This window comes from Magnusiomyces paraingens (assembly GCF_902498895.1).
Source record: "Magnusiomyces paraingens strain CBS 517.90 genome assembly, contig: contig2, whole genome shotgun sequence".
Classification (NCBI taxonomy): Eukaryota; Fungi; Ascomycota; class Dipodascomycetes; order Dipodascales; family Dipodascaceae; genus Magnusiomyces; species Magnusiomyces paraingens.
The window spans coordinates 3,527,501-3,545,482 of NW_022474068.1; the positions used below are offsets into that span (position 1 = coordinate 3,527,501).

Below are 17,982 nucleotides of genomic sequence, written 5' to 3' on the forward strand. Positions count from 1 at the left end.
CAACAACAACAATAACAACAACAGCAACAATCATAATAAACCCGGGCAAGCTAGAAGGCTGCAACGTGGGGTGTTGTCGATTCATTCAATGGGCCGTTACGCAGCAGCGTCTTCTTGGCGGGACCAGGGTAACAGTTTGCGAGCAAATAATGAGGAACGTAAAGCTTTACAATCTATGGAAAAGCCAGAGGTAGTAATCAATGGCGTGGAAACTATGCCGATTAGCAATAGTAGCAATAATACTAATAGTAACAATGGGAACAATAGGAACAATGAGGATAGTAATAATGGTAGCTCAGAACCTGATTTCATGCTGGATCTAAATCTGGATCTGGATTTGGATTTGGATCTAAGTGCGGCTCTGGATAAAGATATGCTTAACCTTTTAGAAAACTCTCCTCTTGAAAATTGTCTTTCAGATGAATAGATTTTTTTTTTTTTAATTTTTATAGACTGTTTTTTTTTTTCTTTTTTTTAGACAATTTCCATTTTTATTTTTCAAATTTTTTTTTTATTGTATCTACCGTTTTTAATTTTATTCATATATTTTTTTTTTAGTATTTCATTTTATTTCAAATGCTTGCATTCCTAAGCAAACAAAAAACATCCTCTTCTTCTTATTGAGTCTTGCATCCTTCCCCTGGGAACTGTGTGTACCCACCATCACTGCCATTCGACTCCTCTGGTACTTCTCGGTACTCAGGCAATTTATCTTTTGAAATCACCACAAAATCAACATCATCAATAATTGTCTCTGCAGTTGCTGCTGCCTTCTTCTTCCCACCATTCACTCCCATGCCATTCCCAATACCACCACTCACGCCATTCACCCCAGAACCACTTTTGCCTGGCCGCATCCCCACTGGTAACTCTGGCAGCATATCACGCAGTTTGCGCAAGTCGCTAGACTCCACGCACCAACCATTGGGTGGGAACTCAATGTCTACCGAAAGATACAAATCACCACAACGATCAGATCGCGGGAAGGGCATTCCCTCTCCAGAAACTTTGAGCACCTGGTCTGGCCGAATCACAGTCCCAGGACGCGTCGTCACCCGGATACCGCGTCCGTCCAAGTGCATCAGCACCACCCGCGAAAGCCCGCACACTGCTTCGGCAAGCGAAATCTTGATTGTTGCATAAAGATCCTCTTTCTTACGCTCAAACACAGCATGCGGTTTCTCCTGAACCTCAATCACAACTGCTCCAGTCTTCTTGCCATACTCTTCATCAGCCTCTCCGTCAAGCACAATCTTGTACCCATCCGACGCTCCTCTAGGAACATAGGCCTCCAAAATCTTAACCTCATCCACAAGACCGCACCCAGAACATTCCTTGCATTTGTCCTTTTGTCGAAACAGCTCTCCGCGACCCTTACAACTGCTGCACTCCACGTATCGCCATGTTGAGATCCCCGTCAGATTAAACTGCTTGCGAATGCTACCATGGCCTTCACACTTGGCACACTTGCGAGCCTTAGTCTTGGGCCGTCCACCAGATCCCTTGCATGTTGAGCACAGTTTCTTGCGCTTGCTTGTAAACTTGACCACTTTGCCCTTGTAAAAGTCCTCTAGGTTTACCTGGAACTCCACATGTCCATCCTCTGTCTTCCCCCCGGTTGTTGCTCCATTCTTTGGTGGGGGTTGCGGCTCTTCATATCCATCATGGCCATTGCCGTAACCTGGTGTTTGATACCCGTACCCACTGAATCCGTGGCGTGCAGAAGTGTCTGTGAAAAACCGGAAAAAGTCCTCCGCAGTAAACCCATCTTCGTCATAATGATCTCCATGAAGTCCAGCTCCACTGTCATACTTGGCTCGTTCAACCTCTGCAAAATCAGCTAGTTAGCTTAAATGAAATTTTTTAGGGGTAATGCGTTATATATGAAATTATTCAGGGGGACATTTCTGCACCCTGAAAATTTCCATTAGAGATCTAAAAATTCAAAAATTCGAAAATTCGAAAAAAAAAAAAAAAAGAAAAAAAAAACATTTTCAAACTTACCGTCTGATAAAACTTCATAAGCCCGAGAAATGTCCTTAAACTTTTGTTCCGATTCTTCACGCTGTGCTTCAGGAACCTTGTCTGGATGATGTATCAGCGCCAGCTTTCGGTATGCCTTTTTGATTTCAGTTGCAGATGCATCTCGAGAAATCCCCAGTACTTCATAGAAGTCGGTTTGTTCTTCGTAATAGTAGCTGCCGTTGTACACTAGAAAACAAGAAAAGAAAGGAAAAGTGGTGTTAATTGAATTCGGTGTAACACGCGGGGTAAAGGAAGCAAAAAAAAAAATAAAAATAAAAATAAAAATAAATAAAAATAAAAATAAAAAGATTGATGTTTTATACATACTTTATTCAAATATCGTTAGAACAGCCACGTAAAACCCTACTGATGGCAGTCCAAAATGAATTTGAAAATTGGTTCTTGTTGTTATTTATTTTTTTTTGCTTGAAACTTGATTTCAATAGGATGTTTTTTGAGGGAGATTTTTAGAATAAAAAAAAAAAAAAAAGATGTGTTTGATGGGAGGTTGTTGGAAGGCGAAAAAAAAAAAAAAAATTTCCCGAGTGTGGCCAAATCCCACATCACTCCCGTATAGCCCCAACCCTGATTCAATCACGTGTTGCTGCTTTAGACCTTTTAAACGTCAGAAACCTTCCCTAATGGCTTCTCCTCCCATCATCACCAAAAAAAAACATATTTACACATACAATGTTCACATACATGGAGTACATTTTAAAGTCGTTTCATAAATCAACCGGTTGGAATGAAGACAACATTTATTCACATTTCACCGAAACTTCGGATAGTATGTCATACCTTAAAATACTACTTCTTTAAGCTGCTTCTGACCTCCTTTTAGATTTAATCAACTTTAGCATACCGAAAGGCTTTAATATTACTGTCTCATCCCAAGCTACTGAAAATTCATTCACGTCATACACCCTCTCTGACCTTGGCTTCGTCAGTGGCTCAATCTCATATCTTTACACATCTAAACCTCTTAAAGGAATTGCAACTTCTAGCGAAATATCTATCCGCGATGCAATCTCAGGATACAAGGTTCTGGAACCCCTCAAGCAACAAGAAGACCCCATGTACTGGGAAGTCTGGCAAAATGGAGTCCGAGTAGATACTAGAGGTATGCCCTCAATTAACTATTCAAAATATTCTTCTTTTTTTTTTTTTACTAATTTTTTAGATACCCTACTATACGGCCGCATGTTTTTGCCAGGCAATGGGCTTGAGGCAATGATGGTCCGAAGGCTTTCACCAACCTCTCAATTGGTAATTAAAAGTGTCAGCGATTCGCGATACAAAAACAATGGAGCAGTATGTTTAGTCCGATATCAATTGATCCCCATAGTCACTAACTTTGTAGATGACTTTTACCTATCAATACAATGATGGGAAATGGACCAGCGAATATATTTACTCCACCCATGAAGCACTTCTCGGATTAACTGGCACTTATAACTTTGGTGCCAAAGAACGTATGAACGACCCTTCTATTACATCCAGATTATCCCTAGGAGGTGAGCTTTTTTACGCTGTACTTTCAAAAAGTCCCGGTATTTCCACTTGCTTACGTTACACTGCCCAATCTCTCTACACTGGCACCCCCTTATCATTGGCACTTTTGTGCAACCCTTTAATGGGTCAGATCTCATCTATGTACTCACTCTCAACACGTGCAGCTTCCCTCGGTAGCCGGTTCGACTTTAACATTTATTCATACGAAAGTGATCTGTCAATTGGCTGGGAAATCTGGCGATTCCTCGATAATACCCAAGATGGCGGGTCTTTTGCCAGCAGCTCCTGTGACCATGGCGACTTGGAGCGGGGCTCCGACACCAGTTTACTTGAAAATGAAACTCTTAAGGATTCACTAGACACCATTAAACAGTCTGATGCCACCCTACAAACTGAAACGAAAGAACATACCAACTTAAATGGAGACCTCGCAGTCTACTCATCGCTTCCTGACCCTCCATATACCGTTTCCGTAGAAGACGGCTACATCTCCCGTAAGTACAAGCGCTTTTTAAATACTGTGGACCGCACCTTATACGATACCGGGCTTAAAAGTGTGGCCACAGACGATCCAGTAGTAACCCCAATCCCTCATTCTGAAGGTGAATCTATTCAAGACGCTCCTGTGTTTTGTTTTAAAGGCAACACCAGTTTAAGCAAACAAACTATAAACCTTTTATGGGAAGGCCGGTTTAAAGAGCTTCTCATTAGTTCTGGGTTTGGCCTATCTCTTCAAACAAAAGTCCCTTCTGTGACTACTTTTGGTGTCGAGGTTCAATATTCGGCTTAATAGATTCAAGTATCACCATATTAATAATTTACATCTCTATTAAAAAAAAAATATTAGCAAAAAAAAAATCATTAAATGCACCTCCACCAGGGAGTGATTATAAAGCAACTGAAGTAACAGGAGGTGCAACAACAGCCAGCTCCTTTTCTTCAGGCTTTTCTTTATTGACGGCTGCAGGAGAAGTTTCATTGACATTAGCTTTAGTGCCAGCATCTTGAACATCAGTCACTGTGGCGTCTCCGCTTGCTTTTGTTGTCGCCGTTTCCTTTTTTTCTGGATCTTCTTCCACATCCATATCGTCATCCTCTATTTTAATCAGCTCTCCGCCGTCATTCTTTTTATCATCCTCATCATGATCTCCAGAATGTTTATTCTTCTTCTTGCTCTTGTATACACGCACACGTGCAGGCACAAACATATTCTCAGGAGGCTTGGCCGGCTGTATAAGCTGCTCGAGCAAGTCCTCGTCCCGACGGTCAATCTCAAACCAAACCCACCAGTCTTTGGCACGTCTCCCCGTGTCAATTGTGCTTTGCATATTTTGGTACACGTCGTGGGGCTTGTGCACACAGCGCTCTAACAAGGGAAGCGACTTGACTGGAATATCGCGAATGGTTATTGTAAGTGGGTAGTAAAGCCCTTCTCCAGTAGATAGGGGTGGTGTAGGCGTGCGGTTCTCTTCATTTGCAAGACCACCAATAGTGCTAGGTCGTTCAGTGATTTCCATCTCTTCATCTAGTCCACTTTCGGTCTTGATATGTGTCATTTTCATTCCTGACAGTCCCAGATCTTTTGAAGTTGAGATGCGGCCGCCCTCTGGAAATGTCAAGAAAAACGAAACAAGAACTTCATTTGTCGGTAAAATCTCAATCATGGAGTTTTTAGGGATAATATATCTGTCAGCTGGGTTGTCTTTAAATTCAAAAACAATTGTGACTTTCTTTTGCTGCTTTTTCGAAACGTAAACTGACTTTGGTTTAGTTGGTTCCTTTTTCTTCTTCCCCCATCCCGGTTTCCCCTCTGTATCTTTCTTTTTGGGCTCCTTAATTTTCTTTTCCTTAGGAGGTTTCACCGGCTTAGGGGGTTTGGAAATTTTGGTTTTCAGAGCATTTGGTCCTCGTTTACCAGGTGTCAAACTAAGAGGATTTGGTTGAATAGAAGATTGCAACGGAAGAGCAGGCGATGCTGTAAGATTTGCTGTTGTCGGTCTTGGTAGAGCCCGGTTAGGAGCAATTGGCGTGTTTCGAGATATTGGTGACGTATTTGAAGGCCCTGTTGATGCGGCAGGTCTAGGAGTGGAAGGTGGGGGAGGTTTGCGAAATTGCATGTCTGGAGGGAACTTTGGGCCCTCTGGAGTAAAATATTTGGGAATATCTTCCAAGTCAATCATTCTGACGCGATTAATGTACCCTTGGAATTCAGTAATTTGTTGGTGAGAGGCACTTCCACTGGCCACAATCTTCATCAAAGCATTGAGAGATTTGTCGATCCGAGCAATTGCCTGAAGCTTAAGAATTGTTTGAACATTTTCCGGGTTGGAGGTAATTGAATTGGGTCCAGGGGCTGGTTTGGCTGGTGTCGAAGGTGCTGGTGATGATCCAACAGGAGCTGTAGCAGGTTTATTAATAGGCTTTGTTGCTGCAGGTGCCGCTTGAATTGCTGTAGGTTTGGGAATTACCGCAGGTGTTGTTGCCGGTTTAAGTGGTGGCACCCCAGCAACCTTATCAGCAACCGGAAGAGGTGCAGAAGGTTTGGAAGGAGTTGAAGGTACACTTGGAGCTAGTGGTTTTTGTTGGTCATTTCCAATTGCAGGAACAGAACTAACCAGGGATGATCTCGGAGCAGAAAGTTTTGGAGCAACTGGTGTTTTCACCGCAGGTGAAGCTGCTGGAGCTGGTGGTTTTGGAGAAGGTACAGAAGCAGGTGCAGCTTTGAGCGAGTTGACTATGGGATATGCAGCAGTAGACGAAGGTGGAACCGAGCTTGTATTTGGAGCTGGTGCTGGTGCTGGAACTGGTACTGGAGTTGGAGTTGGAGCTGGGGCTGGAACTGATGCTGATGCTGGGGCTGGGGCTGAAGCTGGGGCTGAAGCTGGGGCTGAAGCTGGGGCTGAAGCTGGGGCTGGGGCTGGAGCTGGGGCTGGAGCTGGAGCTGGTGCTGAAGCTGGTGCTGGTGCTGGTGCTGGTGCTGGAGCTGGTGCTGGTGCTGGTGCTGGTGCTGGTGCTGGTGCTGGTGCTGGTGCTGGTGCTGGTGTTAAAGCTGGTGCTGGTACTGGTGTTGGAGCTGGTGCTGGTGCTGGAGCTGGTGCTGGTGCTGGTGCTGGTGCTGGTGTTGGAGCTGGAACTGGTGCTGGTGCTGGTGTTGGTGTTGGAGCTGGAGCTGGAACTGGAACTGGAACTGGAACTGGAACTGGAACTGGAACTGGAACTGGAACTGGTGCTGGAGCTGGAACTGGTGCTGGAGCTGGTGCCGTAGTTGGTGCCGTAGTTGGTGCTGGAGCTGGTGCTGGAGCTGATGCTGATGCTGGTGCTGGAGCTGATGCTGGTGCTGGAGCTGGTGCTGGTACTGAAGCTGATGCTGGTACTGGAGCCGATGTTGATGCTGGTACTGGAGTTGGAACCGGAGCTTTAGATGCGGGTGAAACAGGCGGTACCACAACAGGAGGTGGATTGTTTGCTGGTGGGACAGAAGATTTTTGTAAATTGGCGGGTTCTGCATTTTTGACAACTTGATTAGGTGTTACAGAAGCGGCAGTAGAAGGCGCGTCTGTTTGAGCAGTCTCTGGTTGAGTTAAAGCTACAGAAGCCTTTTCTTCATCTTCAGGTTTAGAATCAGGGAGAGCATCAGCTGGATCATCCTTGACAATAAACAGCTTGGTCTCAAAAATATGAGGGCCAATTACCATAATACATTCGCAAAGCTTTGACATTTTTTCGCGTGCATTAACCTCGCCTTCCTGTAATTTACGGCCTCGGGGTGGACGCGTCCAGTACTTTGTAAACATTGCACCAGAAAGCCACTTGTTACGGGACCGAGCCAGCGAATGGCTCAAAGAAAAGTTTTCCTTGAATGGCAATCGCTGTTCAAGCAATTCATAATTGGGCTTGGTTTCAGTTAATGGTATGCCAGTCTCGGAATTGTATGGGTATGTTGGAACAGCAGGCTCTACGGGTTGCGAGGAATTAAAAGAAGGAGACGAAGGTGCAGGCAATGCTTTTGCCTTCCTGCCACGGGTTGGGCCTGGAGCATCGTTCACAGAACGTTTTCTTTTTGCCATTGGGTGGCCCTATAGGGTATTTTAAAAAAAATAAAAAGTGGTGGCAGTGATAAAAATAAAATTAATAATTAGTCGAGGTTTCAGGGTTTCAAAAATGGATTGAGGGGTGTGAGTATAGGTTGGTAGTGGTGGTGGTGGTGATGATTTTTTTCTAAAGAATTCAGAAGACTCAATGATGGTGGTTGTGGCGAAATTTTTAAAAAAATTTTCACAGGTAACAATAAAGAAATATTGTAATATGTCTTGTAATATAAATGTAATTGTAACAAATTTGTTATATAACCATTGGCTAGAAAAATTAGTTATTATGCACCGAGTCGCGTTTGTTTGTTTGTTTGTTTTTTTTTGGGGGAGGGCCACCACCAAAAAAATAATACCCATTATTATATTCATTTGTTTTGTTTTTATTATCCAAATGTAAACAAAAACACCCACCTTTTTTTTATATTTACAAAATATCAATCATCGTCTTTTTAATTACAACTATACTTCAAAAAACATCATCCTCTGTTTCATCAGCAACATGACGGTGAACAATGGTGCTGAATATTATGGTGTCTCCGTGAAGAATTCTGATATAGAAAACACGTATGCAGACCCTGATACTCAAAACGATACGGTTAATGGTCAAGATTATCGCTCACCTGATGGTTACGAACCTGGTGCTATTCGCAGAATTGTTCTTATTGATTTCGTCACATACCGCCATGCTGAGTTCTCTATTGGTCCTTCTCTGAATATGATTATTGGACCTAATGGTTCAGGGAAAAGTACTATTGTCTGCGCCATTTGTTTAGGTCTTGGTGGCAAGCCAGAAATCTTGGGAAGATCAAAACTGCCAAGCCAGTTTATTAAACATGGTGCTTCTTCAGCAACAATCACAATCGAACTTCAAGGTTTCGAGGGAGAATCCAACTGGCTCGTCACGCGTACCATAACAGGAAATAACAGTTCTTGGAAGATTAATAACCGTCATGCTACTCAATCAGAAATATTCAAAACAGTCGAAAGATTTAATATTCAAATCAATAACTTGTGTCAGTTTTTACCTCAAGATCGTGTGGCCAACTTTGCACAACTTCCATCTACCGACCTTTTAATCGAAACAGAAAGAGCCGTTGGTGAACGAACTTTGATTGAGCAGCATCGTAAACTTATTGAGCTAGACCAAGAAAGAAATTCGGACCAGGGATCTCTTGATGCCGAAAAGAAAATTCTTGCAGAAAAAGAAAAGCTTCAAGCTCATGATCAGGCTATCATTGAGAAGATTGAAGAACGCAAAAGAAATATTGCACGATCCCATGTCTTGAATGCTGGTCTTCAAGCTATCGAATATCGTGAGGCTCGTGAGAGTGTCACCAAATCCAAACAACAAATCAAAGTGTTGGAAGACCGATATGAGGCTCTCAGAGAAAGAGCACAATTTTTCGAAGAAAAAAAAGAAGACTATAACAATATTGCCCTTCAAATCTCTCAAGAACAATCCCAACTCAGACATGAAAGAACATCCGTTAAAGATGAAATCAATAATCAAATGGATCAAATCAGTATTGCTCTTTCTGATATAACCAAAGTCAGTCAAAAAATTAAAATTCTACAAGATACCCAGAAGCGAAAAAAGAAGGAAAAGCTTAACTTGGAAAATGAGTTGAATGCTATTGAAAATATGATTAAGACTTTACCAGTTCCAGATGAATCAGAGCTAGTGAGAATTAATGAAGAGTCTTCTCAGTGCAAAGAGAGTATCAGATCTATTGAAGACCAGATTAACGGCTTGGAAAATAAAAAAAACTTGTTGAGAAGAAAAAAGGACAAGTTTAAAAGAGATTTAGCCAATTTAAGTGCTGAACTTCATCAGCTTGAATCTGATCAACAAATGAGAATGGTCTTTTTGCGTAACCAGCGTGAAGATATCTGGGTCAATGTTTATCGAGCAGCTGAATGGCTTGAAAATAATCGTGATAAATTTAAAGAGCGTATTTATCTTCCTCCCATTCTTTCTTTGACATACAAATATCCCGATATGCTTCAGTTTTTAAATGCCAATATTGACAAAGTTTCTATGGCTACCTTTACTGCCTTAAATCGTGATGACTATCTTCGGTTTGGTGAATTGGTTTCTGATGAGCTTAAAATCAATGTTCCAATTAAAGAGTTTTCTGGTACCGATAGAGCAACTCTTGCTCAACAAGATGTATTTTACTCTCCTGACGAATTAAAAGGGTATGGTTTGGATGGAACTGTTTTGGACCTTATTATGGGTCCAAAACCTGTTTTGAACATGTTGTGTCACAATTGCAAAATTAATCAAACTCCATATTCTTCCAAGCTTCTTACAGAGCAACAGATGGAGTATATTGATAGCGCTACCAAACATAATGGTGATCCTATTTTCACCAAATATATGGATCCAGAGTTCCTTTGTACATCAGTCAGATCTAATTATGGTAATCGCAATGTTTCTTTCAGTAAGGTTGCACTTGCAAAAACTCCAAATTATTTTATTGCTTCTGGTCAAAACAGGGATCAAATCAAGCGCATTAAAGAAGATATGGAGAATATCAACGCGTCCATAAAGGAGTTGGATGACGACAATTCTAACTGTGATGAGCAGATGGGAGAGCTTAGAAGACAATCTCTGCCTCTTCTTGATACTCAAAGGAATCTTACAGCTAGACGTCAACAACTTTGGGAGGTAAAGAAACAAATTCGAATGGCTGAAGAAAAAAGAAATATAGTTCAGGATAAGATTAAACGCTTTGTTGATCATGTTCCTGAGCAGGAATTTGACGATCTGGAAAATGACCTACAGTCTCGAATCCAGTATATTGCTGAGCTTACTAATGGTTTTTCAGACCCCCTTGACACTCAGATTTTTATTTCTAAAAAACATGAGACCAACTTAGTAGAGTTAGACTCAGTTAACAATGCTTCTGAATGCTACGATAGATTTACTCGAACTGGTCTTGCAGAGCTGGAAGAGCAACTCCAATATGAAAAAAATGCTCTTGCAGAATTGACTCATAAATTTAAAGCTGCAAAGCATGCCGTGAAGGAAAGCAGGAAAGAGCTGGATGATGATCAACTTGCCCAAGTTAAAGAGATTCACGATAATGTGGGAATTACTGCACAGTCTCTTCAAGAGGAGTTGGCTACAATCGAAATGGATCTAAAGTCATCTACTGACCATTTGAGTGACTCTACAATATCACGGTTTGAGAAGCGTCAAGTAGAAATTGATGCTCTTCGTGAAATAGTTATCAAACTTGAGAAAAAGTCTAAACTTTTTAACTCTGAGATTGAAAAGATTCGTGACGAGTGGGAGCCTGAACTTCGGCGAATTGTTAGCACAATTTCTGACGCTTTCACACAAGCATTCAAGCGCATCAACTGTCGTGGTGAAGTCCGATTAGGCCATACAGATGGCCCCTTTTCGGAATGGTCGATTGACATTATGGTGAGCTTCCGTCAAGGCACTGACCTTCAAGTTTTGACTCATCAGTTACAATCTGGTGGTGAACGTGCAGTGTCGACTATTTTTTACTTGATTTCACTACAACGTATCACCAAGTCTCCATTCCGTGTTGTTGACGAGATTAATCAGGGTATGGATCCTCGAAATGAGCGTGTTGTCCATAGTCATATGGTGCACGTTGCATGTGAGGAAAACTCATCACAATACTTTTTGGTGACACCCAAGCTTTTGCAGGATCTTGATTACCACCCCAAGATGAAGGTGCAGTTTATTTTTTCGGGCAACAAAGTTGTGGATATTTCCGAGTATGAGCATCCTCCTACAAGATTTCCATACATTTTGCAAAAAGCTCGTGAAAGAAATAGAGCTGCAGCAATGGCGGGAGGTGAATAGTTTGTTTTAAAATTTTTGAAATTTTTGTAATTTGTTTAGAATTTGTGTGTTTGCTTTTTTTTTTTCTTCTTCTATTTTTTTGTATTTTATAATGGCAATGGACTTGTTTGTTTAAAAAAAAAAAAAAAAAAGGAATTTTCATTAAATTATTTGAGTTAACATTAAATGAGGATTTATCTACCTTCAATGCTCACACCCGACTTGCGAGAAGAAGTTTTCTTAGATAAGAGTTTTTGGGTCATACGACGGTAACTCTCGTTATTTCCACCACGGTTTTTGCCTGCACTTTGAGTGATGACAGACTTTGGAGCAACCTCGTAGTAGACAGGCTTTGAGTTTGGAATCATGGCTCTGTTTCGGCGAACAGCATTTGCACTTGAAAGATCGCCAGAATTCTGACTTGCAGCACCCTGGCTGGCTGCTGTGGAGCGTTTGCGGTATGCGTCGTCGTTTTGCAAGTTATAATTACTGGAGCGAATACGTTTGTCGCGATAGTTATCAGAGCGGCCCATAATGGGGCGTGTCCAGTTGCCAATCAACCGGTCAACGGCACGCTTAATATTGAGTTGAGGTCGCTTGCTACGCTGGTAAAAGAGAACAACGCGGCCAAGGCCGGACTCGCGAAGATGGATTGTTTTGATTGGAAGGGCCTCGAGGGCATCAAAAAGTTCCTTTTGAATTTGGTACGCAGGAAGCGAGGCATCTGGAAGAGGCTCAAGCCAGATGCGGATAGACTCGAGAAGATTATTATCGAGAATGGTATCGGCCATGGTACCCTTGCGGATAACAGCAGTAACTTTAGGAAGCATTTTGAGTTTGTTGATAGCAGGCTGAGAGTTTCTGACACATTCAGCATCAGCAATGGCAGCTTTACGCATTTGATCACGCAACTGATTGACAAGCTCATCTTGGTACATGTCGAGAGATTCTTCATTAGCTTTGCGAGATTTCTTCTTGGGTTTGGCACCAGCGTTTTGAATACGTTCCTTAAGTTCCTTGCGTCGTCTGGTTTCTTCATCCTGAGGTTCGTCGTCTACAATACCATCACTATCGCCATCATCTTGGTTGTCACCTTCATTTTCTTCAGCAGGAGCGCTGGAAGACTTGCTGCGTTTCCCGTTGCGTCCAGCTTCGAGTTCCTCGTCATCTGTTCTGTGTTTTGGCGGTCGTGTTTTCTGGACCGGCAGTTGTGATTTTGCAGTGGCGCGAGATTCCGAGATGGCCTTTTTGTGTCGCTTGAGCTTAAAAACACCTTCTTCAATGTCCTTTTCCGAACCAGAGTCATTTTGGTCAACATCTGAACCCGCAGCATGTTCATTCTCGTGGCTCTCGTCTTCATCATCTGGGTATTCTTTTTCTCCTTCTTCTTCTTCCTCTTGGTCCTGTGGCTCAGGAGAGTTTTGCTCATCTTGGTTGCTTTGTTTTTCAGCGTGGTCATCTTCTTCGTGGTCGTCTTCTTCGTGGTCGTCTTTTTCGTGGTCGTCTTCTTCGTGGTCGTCTTCTTCGTGGTCGTCTTCTTCGTGATTGCCTTCGTGATCATCTTCAACGTGGTCGTCTTCAGCGTGTTTTTCTGAGTCTTCTTCTTCTTCTTCTTCTTCTTCTTCTTCTTCTGCTGGAACACTTTCTTCCAGATCATCATCATGATCTGAAATTAGTTCTTTAGAAGGCAGTTCATCTTCTTCATCTTCTACCTTGCTCACGGGCTCTGTTTCTTGGATAGGGTCATCAACCTCTTCAATTTTTGTCACGTTGACTTCTTCATCATCCATGTTCTCGACGTGGTCAACTTCGATATCGCTATTTGCATCTTCAGTTTTAACTCGTAAAAGTTCGTCTTCTTCCTTCTTGACGATTTCTGGTTTTCGTTTGGGCGATTCACTCATGGTTGCGAAATGCTCGGTGGATTGTAAAGTTTATATGAATATATATTGAAAAAGATGTGTAATGTGGTAAGTTTTAAAAATAATTTTGGTGGTGTTGAATTTTTTTTTTTTTTTTTTAGTGTGTCAGAATTTTTGCCTGTCTATCCATCCATCCATCCAAATTGACCGACTGCGCAACCGGCCGTTTAAATTTTTATACCTTTTTTTTTTTTTTTTTTTTCTTCTTCTTTCTTGTTCCCCCTTTTTTTTTTTTTTTTTTTTTTTTCTTTTTTTTTTTTTCTTTCTGCATCGCAATTTCCATAGCCATCTCAACAAAGGATCTTTTAGAACAGAAATCCCAGCAGCATTTCTCAATCCATTCATCTAAATCACTTAGAATATACAAGAATCTTAAAAATGTACGCTGAAGATCCCCGTTTCTCCATGTCTCCTGCCCAGATCCAGGCCCAGCTTGAGCTTCTCCGTGCCCAGGCATATAACACCCTCAAGCAGTCTGTTTACATTGCTGCTGCTCTTTGGTCGAGTAAGTACTAGGTGATTTCATGCTCTTTAAATGTAAAATATATAAATTCTAATCTTTTTTTTTTTCCTCTTTCTCTCTCTATTATTTAGTTCCTTTTGCTGTTGAGATGCTTAGCGGTCGCTTCTAAATGTGATGTAAATCCTTTTTTTTTTGTTACGATAAAACCTTTGCCACTTTGAAAACTTCCTCTTGCCTTTTTTTTCTTCAATTTGGCTTCTTTACGAACATCTTAATGACGCTTTAATGTATTTCCATCTTATTTTTTTATATATAATCCATCACCTTGTACATATGTATGAATCTCATTTTATTTAGTTTGAGCAGAATCTTTTTTTTTGACCTTAAAATGCCTCTTTGTATGTGAATCATATTGATTTCTAAATATCAAGTGACTGACCACTTGAGCGCGTGTAGTTACTAATGCAGGATCTAAGCCAGCCAGTCAGTCAGCCAGTCATCCCGGGACCCTTTAAATAATAAAGAATAATGAAAAAAAAAAATTCCCAAGTAGCAATGGTCTTATCATGAATATATATATTGTATATATTGGATATAGTATTAAATGTCTGATGTCAATCATTAATCGGTACCTTGAAAACCCCCGATCCGGTTTGCTTTCAATACAAGTTTAAAAAAACATCCATTTATTTAATCGATATCATCTATCTTTGTCCATAATTAACTATAGTTAAGAAAAAAAAAACATACTTTCAATTTTTTTAAAGAAATCCAAAATGATTAAATTTTTGAATAATGTCTTCACTCTTGTCTATGCAATTTATTTTGGGCTTTTCATTCACGCCAAATTAAAACTTCAAATGAAATTTATGTGCACGTGACCTTTTTAATTTTTTTTTTTTTTTTTTTCTTCTCTCAAATTTCTCTTTCGCTCTCTCTCTCTCTCTTTCAAATAAAAATCTCTTCCTCTTCAACAGGAAATTATTCTCATCAATAATGGGCGTTTCTTTAACTAATAATTTCATGTCGCTCACAATGAGCCGACTAGTCCATGATGCTCTTCTTGCTCGATTTATTATTCGCCCAGTGCCACGCTCTGTATCACAAACTATCGCCATATACTCTTACTTTGCCAACTTGACTTCCCAAGAAAACCTCATCCAATACCGCCATGCTCGCGACATCAACTCTGGAAGCAGATTGAATCACTTTCGGTTGCTAATCAATGATCCCCTACCACCAGTTGATCCTGAAACTTGGTCTTTTTTATTAAATGAACCTGTTTCAACTCCAGAAGAAAATTCACAGGTTTTAACTAATGTTTCTCTTGACAACTCGCTGCTAAACGATAAATCTTTGGCATCTATGAAGCAACCCGCCTTTAGCAACTCTAATCCAAGTACTACTGATGTGATAAATTATAAAAACAGTGACCATTCAGAAAGGATAGGCATTTGGAGAAAACACCGATTGGCTGTCAAGCAGGTAAGCTTCCCGGCCCGTTTGGATTTGCTTGCTGCTAAACTACGCTCGTTGATTGACAACAACGAGCAACTACACAAAGATATTACGCTCGATACCATAAAGTCTATTTGGGCCGAAATACCTGCATATTCACCTCTTTCACCTAGTGAGCTTAAAGCTTACCAAGAATCTTATGCCTCTTCCAAAACTGAAAACAAGGATTCTTCTTCAGATGAAAACATAAAACCAATCATCCATCTGACTGCCCAAAATGATGGAACTCTTCTTCCAAAATCTGTGGAAAGTGATATCATTGGCACAACACAAATTGTACTTGACAATGAAACAAACACTGTTGTTCCCTTAGAAGAAGTTCTTTTCGATCGTTTTACCGCTAATAATGGTAAACTCATTCAAGATTACAACTCAACTAATACACACCATCAATTCTACGATGCACAAAAGTATACTCATTTCAACCTGACACTATCGATGTTGACGCGTGAACCAAAAGCTATCACCTATGCTTCCAACATGTCGTTGCTTAACAAGATTACACGCAAAAAGAAGCGTGCTCGCACGTCTGGTAAACTTATTGGAGAAGCCAGTTTGGTTAGTCTCCGAGATGATGCCCTTGCTGGATTTACTGGCACTCTTGGTTTTGAAATATAATTATTATATTATTTTTTTTTGTTTAAACTCATAACCGCATTGTAAATAGATTTTATTAATATTAGTAGTAATATTCTCTCTTTTTTGTTTCTAAAAATTACTTCTTCTCAAGCCGTTTGTGCTCATCAGATTTTTCATTACGATATGTTAATTCATCAATAATGCCTTCTACCTGAGCAGTATCCCGCAATAAGATTTCTGCAAGATACGAAATGCCAACTTGTTGAGCTTTAAGAACTTTAGCCAACTTCTCAAGTTGCTCATCATCACGGTTCCAATCTAGCTCAGACAAAATGGCACGTACCTTTTCGCCAGCTGCACTGGTACCCTCCAAACTGGCAGCAATGCTATCACCCACAATATCGTTAAGCTCAACTCCATGTTTGGTAGAAATGCTTTTAGCACGCTCACGCAAAACTGTCAGTCGAGCCCAAATCTCATTTATTCTTCCAAAAACAGCTGGATCATCAACCTCCTTGTGCAGCTGCTCAAGCTTCCGCTTCAGCACCTCCTCATCTGGCCGCAGTACATAGCCGCGCGAACGCAAAACTTGAATACGTGCTGCCAAAGCTAAAGTTCGGTGGACTAGTTTGCGGTGGCGCATCTTCATCTGTTCAATCTTGACAGTGGTTTGCAGGTCGTGACGCTGTGAGAGAACCGCAAGCTTTTCATCAATTTCATGCATTCGCTTGCGATACTGAGTCACTGCAGTTTCTTGTACTGCAACTCGTTTTTGCAAGTCAGTAAATCCAATGGCCAGCGCAGGTACATGGGTATCATCAGGTCGCTCAGCAATTGCATTATCCCACCGACTCTGTTCAATGCGTGCTGGTCTTTCATAAAGCAAAGCCTCTTGCTGACCCACGCGGTTGTAAAAAAAGAATTGGAAAGCACAAGATGGAGATAATGGATCCCATGCTCGTTGCAACTTTTCAATTTGTTCAAGAGTAGAAAGCTCGTTATTAAGTCGTCTTCTTGATATTCTTTGATCTGGAACAAGAGAAAGATTTTGTTGTTGCTGTTGTTGTTGAGGTTGTTGTTGTTGTTGTTGTTGTTGCTGTTGTTGCTGTTGTTGTTGAGGTTGTCCAAAAAGTGAAGTATTCTGTTGAGGTTGTCCAAAAAGAGATCCTGTAGCTGCTGGAGCTGTGGTATTAGAATTAAAAAGTCCACCTGTTGCTGGTCGATTGCCGCCAAAAAGCGAAGATGTTGTATTAGTTTGTGCTTGTGTATTGTTTACGCCACCAAATAGAGAAGTACCTGTGGTTGCCGTTGTTGTTGTTGATTTATTGAAAAGTGAAGATGATGAGGCTCCAGTAGTTCCAGCTGCACCTTGCTGCGATTGCTGGCCAAAAAGAGATCCGGTTGCAGGAGCTTGGTTCGATTGAGGTTGGCCAAATAATGAACCTGTTGTGTTAGTTGCTGGAGCATTTGTCGATGTTTGAGGAGTGCCAAAAAGCGAAGTTCCTGAAGCTGCTGCTGCTGGCTGTTGTGCTGGCTGGCCAAATAAAGATGTTCCAGATGATTGTTGCTGTTGAGCTGGCTGTGTGGGTTGACCAAACAAAGATTGGCCAGATGATTGTTGCTGTTGAGCTGGCTGGCCAAATAAGGGAGCAGCTGTTGTTGTCTGGCCGGTCGTGTTATTATTTCCTCCAAACGAGAACCCCGAGGTGCCTGATGTAGCATTGTTGGTGTTATTTGTATTTCCACCAAATGAAAAGGAAGACCCTGTATTGGTATTTGGCGTACCAAATCCGAAACCTGCCATTGTGATGTGGTTTTGTGTTTTGTTGTTTATATAAAGAAAGCCCTTGGTAAAGGTTTGGTGATTTACTAACACTGGCGGTTTGTTTATTTTTCGTTAATTTTTTTTTTTTTTTTTTTTTTTTTTAATGTTGGAAGAATTGGTGGTGGTGGTGATGTTGGATCGTTTAGAATTTTTCATAAAATTATTTTTCAGGGTTTGGGTTACTATTTAAGTATATTTTGTCCCTGCAAACATCTCAGTCCATT

At 41.2% G+C, this 17,982-nt stretch overlaps 8 protein-coding genes across 8 annotated transcripts in view; 4 read left to right on the plus strand and 4 right to left on the minus strand.

The window, feature by feature from the left end:
• SAPINGB_P002845 (uncharacterized protein) overlaps positions 1-427 on the plus strand; it is a gene marked incomplete at both ends in the record, with an annotated part of 1,425 nt that extends 998 nt beyond the window's left edge. The window contains one exon of the mRNA XM_031997563.1: positions 1-427. This exon is cut by the window's left edge and continues 998 nt beyond it. Coding sequence (XP_031853454.1) covers positions 1-427 — 427 coding nt within the window.
• Positions 428-617: 190 nt separating this feature from the next.
• On the minus strand, positions 618-2,683 carry SAPINGB_P002846 (uncharacterized protein; the record flags this gene model as incomplete). The annotated part of the gene is made up of 3 exons (XM_031997564.1): positions 618-1,828; positions 2,005-2,211; positions 2,659-2,683. 3 exons carry the CDS (start codon positions 2,681-2,683, stop codon positions 618-620), a joined length of 1,443 nt encoding a protein of 480 aa, XP_031853455.1.
• A 44-nt stretch (positions 2,684-2,727) lies between these two features.
• On the plus strand, positions 2,728-4,327 carry SAPINGB_P002847 (uncharacterized protein; the record flags this gene model as incomplete). The annotated part of the gene is made up of 4 exons (XM_031997565.1): positions 2,728-2,812; positions 2,867-3,145; positions 3,206-3,336; positions 3,386-4,327. 4 exons carry the CDS (start codon positions 2,728-2,730, stop codon positions 4,325-4,327), a joined length of 1,437 nt encoding a protein of 478 aa, XP_031853456.1.
• A 97-nt stretch (positions 4,328-4,424) lies between these two features.
• SAPINGB_P002848 (uncharacterized protein) lies at positions 4,425-7,604 on the minus strand (the record flags this gene model as incomplete). The annotated part of the gene is made up of 1 exon (XM_031997566.1): positions 4,425-7,604. One exon carries the CDS (start codon positions 7,602-7,604, stop codon positions 4,425-4,427), a length of 3,180 nt encoding a protein of 1,059 aa, XP_031853457.1.
• Positions 7,605-8,127: 523 nt separating this feature from the next.
• SAPINGB_P002849 (uncharacterized protein) lies at positions 8,128-11,472 on the plus strand (the record flags this gene model as incomplete). Its single annotated transcript, XM_031997567.1, has 1 exon — positions 8,128-11,472. The coding sequence occupies one exon, from the start codon at positions 8,128-8,130 to the stop codon at positions 11,470-11,472; it is 3,345 nt and encodes a 1,114-aa protein (XP_031853458.1).
• Positions 11,473-11,645: 173 nt separating this feature from the next.
• Positions 11,646-13,355, minus strand: SAPINGB_P002850 (uncharacterized protein; the record flags this gene model as incomplete). Its single annotated transcript, XM_031997568.1, has 1 exon — positions 11,646-13,355. One exon carries the CDS (start codon positions 13,353-13,355, stop codon positions 11,646-11,648), a length of 1,710 nt encoding a protein of 569 aa, XP_031853459.1.
• A 1,477-nt stretch (positions 13,356-14,832) lies between these two features.
• On the plus strand, positions 14,833-15,972 carry SAPINGB_P002851 (uncharacterized protein; the record flags this gene model as incomplete). Its single annotated transcript, XM_031997569.1, has 1 exon — positions 14,833-15,972. One exon carries the CDS (start codon positions 14,833-14,835, stop codon positions 15,970-15,972), a length of 1,140 nt encoding a protein of 379 aa, XP_031853460.1.
• A 97-nt stretch (positions 15,973-16,069) lies between these two features.
• SAPINGB_P002852 (uncharacterized protein) lies at positions 16,070-17,737 on the minus strand (the record flags this gene model as incomplete). Its single annotated transcript, XM_031997570.1, has 1 exon — positions 16,070-17,737. One exon carries the CDS (start codon positions 17,735-17,737, stop codon positions 16,070-16,072), a length of 1,668 nt encoding a protein of 555 aa, XP_031853461.1.
• Positions 17,738-17,982: the final 245 nt, after the last annotated feature.